The 3,461-nt window shown below is 30.2% G+C and overlaps 1 protein-coding gene across 1 annotated transcript; it reads right to left on the bottom strand.

The window, feature by feature from the left end:
* Window positions 1–1,874: 1,874 nt before the first annotated feature.
* Window positions 1,875–2,650, bottom strand: LOC145063699 (putative mitochondrial protein AtMg00310). Its single transcript, XM_079011291.1, has 2 exons — window positions 2,390–2,650; window positions 1,875–2,294 (listed from the first exon to the last, which is right to left on the bottom strand). The coding sequence occupies exons 1-2, from the start codon at window positions 2,648–2,650 to the stop codon at window positions 1,875–1,877; spliced, it is 681 nt and encodes a 226-aa protein (XP_078867417.1).
* Window positions 2,651–3,461: the final 811 nt, after the last annotated feature.

Genomic DNA, 3,461 nt, shown 5'->3' on the forward strand with positions numbered 1-3,461 from the left:
TATATATATATATATATATATATATATAGGGCTAGGTTATAATGTGGATTGACAACTATTGTGTGGACGTATGGATAATGCTATTTTATGAAAATTACTAAGAAAATATGTTGTTTAGTAATTCATTTTTGTTCTCATTCATTGTTTTTTATTTATTTTAATTATTACAGAATACGACTCAATAAACATCCTGATAACATTCTGACATAATGAGAATAATTAAAAAAAATGTATAATAATTTTATAGACGATTTAATTAGTGAAAATGGTTAATAATTAAAATAATTATATAAGATTGAACGTATTCATATTACCAATCAATATATTTTCTTTGTAATTCTCACATAATAACATTATCTACACGTTCACACAATAGATATCAATCCACATTTAAACTTAGCTATCTCTCTCTCACTCACACACACACTCTCTCTCTCTCTCTCTCTCTCTCTATATATATATATATATATATATATATATATATATATATATAAAATGTACTGTAGTAGTATTTATTTTGGGCTGAATGAGAAAGGAAATATGGTTCGGCCCGGTTTTTCCCACTCAACAAAAAGCATATTTGTTAAACTAGAAATACAAGACGCAGCACAAAGGCCACCGATAATGGACCAAAAAGAGATTATAGAGGTCATTTAGACTTTAATTTAGATTTTAGGCACAATATTATTTTAATCGCTTAAGTACTTTCAAATTAGGGTATAATAGATAATCAAAACCAGTTTCAGTATCTTTCAATATCAAATCAGATTTCTAATATTGTCTTTAACGGTTAACAGAAGCAATAAATAAACAATGTAAAATCCTTGAATATCGTTTTCTTAATTATACATATTTGAAAAATTCTGCTCGGGTAAGACTAAACTTAATGACTTATTTTTTTTCTAATGGCAGAAAGATATATTAAAAAACAAAACTAGCAAGAAGATAGCATAAAAATGTCTAAACCATTACAAGAAAGCAAGAGTTGGGTTTTGAAGTCATGGTTTAGGTTCTATGGAAAACAAAAAAACCCTAAAAATCATAAAAATGCATAAAAAAATACTTAGAGATAATAAAACTTTTTTTTGAATTTTTTTTATAAAAAAATTGCAGCTTTTTATAAAAGTTCGCTGAAAAAAAATAAAAAATCAATTTTTTTTATAAAAAAAAGTTTTTTTTTTCAAATTTTTTTTTCTAGCGATTTTCTTTAAAAAGCTGCGGTTTTTTCTTAAAAAATGTCACAAAAAGTTTTGTGATCTCTAGGTATTTTTTTTATGTATTTTTATGATTTTTAGGGTTTTTTTGTTTTCCAAATAACCTTTCCCTTGAAGCCATAACACTCAATCAATAGACAACTTAGACCTATTAGAACACTAAAGATAAGAATGAGAAACAATGTTATCGAAAATAATACTCTTTTTTGTTTTACCTTTACTAAATACAATCATATTTGGAAACATTCATAAAAACCACCAAGGCAACAAAGAACACCCCTTCCAGAACATCTTTCAAATTCTTCCTCATTTTGATGTTACCAAATCAATCAGACCAATCAATAGTAGACTTGAAGTCATGCTCCTCCAAACCCCACCACTTTAAGATTCTATGAATGACCGCCTTAGCAACAGAACAAGAAAAAAACACATGATTGACTGATTTCATTCCATCATTACAATTCGGGCATATAATCAATTGAATCTCCAAGCCTTTCAAAGATCAATTCTGTCAAGTAGGTAATCTATCCATAAACATTTCCAACAGAAAATATTAACTTTAATAGGAATCAAAGACACTCATCTAGTAGCATTACCACCCGAACCCAAAGTAGCCAAGTGCACCAAATTCAGAAGAAACTGAATAATTACCCAAGGTATCTAAATCCCAAAACCATTAAACCATTTATCAGGATTCGAGTTAAGAGAAATCAAAGACAGAATGGAGGTTAAACCTGCCAGTTGGACGGACTCCGCCCCACCCAAACAAGGATGATGAAAAGAATCAACAATCAAATTACTTATGTATTTAACCGCAACAGAGACTTCCTTATTACTCTCTAAGCCAAATAACCGTGGGAATCTATCTTTAATAAGCATGTCTCCAACCCACACATCCAACCAAAACAAAATATTAACACCATTACCAATCGATTTCTTGCAATAACTAAGTAAATCAATGCTTTTCTGACGTAAAGCATAGGAGGCACGAATAATATCAATCCAAACTGAATGTTGATTAGGTCTGATATCAGAATTCAAGAGACCATGAACCCCATGAATAGTTTTGATAACACGCACCTAAAAAGAATTAGGAAAAGATCGAAACCTCTAAATCCATTTGAACAGAAAGGCTTTATTCAAAGTAAAAAAAAAAAAAAAAAAAAACTACCCACTCCCAAATCACCATGAATTTTAGCTATCAACACCTTCTCCCAAGCCACCCAAGCAATCTTCCTCTCATATTTCCCTATGCGTCGAAAAAAAGCATTTCTCAAAGCTTCCAGTTTAACAAGAATACTAGAAAGGACCTTGAACATCGACATGTAAAAATTAGGTATAGAACCTATAACTGATTTAAGAAGAATGCGACGACCCCCAACTGAAAGGGTATCGATCTTCCATTTAGATAATCTCGACTCAACCTTTTGCACCATCTCAACTTCTTGAAAAGGAACACCATTCCCAAAATACGAGATTTGTGAATATTAATCTTTAACCTAGAAGCCAAGAAAAAACACTACAGAATATTGACAATCTTAGAAAAATTCTCCACTTTTCAATCTCTAATGAAAACTACATCATCCACGTAAAAAAATATGAGAAATTCTGAAATTAGGTTTAATGACAAGAGGCGAAAAAAATCCCTCTGCCATAACATGAGAAAAGCAATATGCAAAGACTCCATCACCGCAATAAAAAGAAAAGGAGAAAGAGGATTTCCTTGTCTTAACCCTTTATCAAACTGGAACTCTTCCGTAAGACTTCCATTAATTAGAACAGAACCCATAGAATAACATAAATATCCCTTAATGACATTGTGGCTTTTATGCATGCAGGCATTTGCCAGATGATATGCACCCTTACTATTTTTCCCTTATATATATATATATATATATATATATATATATATATATATATATATATATATATATATATATATATATATATATATATATATATATAAAAGGGAAATTGTGATTTTCTCAAGAATAAAGGTTTTCTTCCATATTTTGATACTCTTTCTTAGTTAAACTCCTACTTGATAACGCTTTCACTTCGTGATGCGTTTATACCTGTTATTGCCTCTATTTCGCTTATACTTGTAGACACTTATACCTGCTAGACGCTTATACTTGTTCACACTCTTACTTAGTGATACGTTTCTACTTCACTTATACTTGATATCGCTTCTACTTCACTTATACTTGGTACCGCTTCTACTTCACTTATACTCGATACGCTCTT

This window comes from Lactuca serriola, chromosome 7 (assembly GCF_051521515.1).
Source record: "Lactuca serriola cultivar US96UC23 chromosome 7, Lser_US96UC23_V15, whole genome shotgun sequence".
Lineage (NCBI taxonomy): Eukaryota > Viridiplantae > Streptophyta > Magnoliopsida > Asterales > Asteraceae > Lactuca > Lactuca serriola.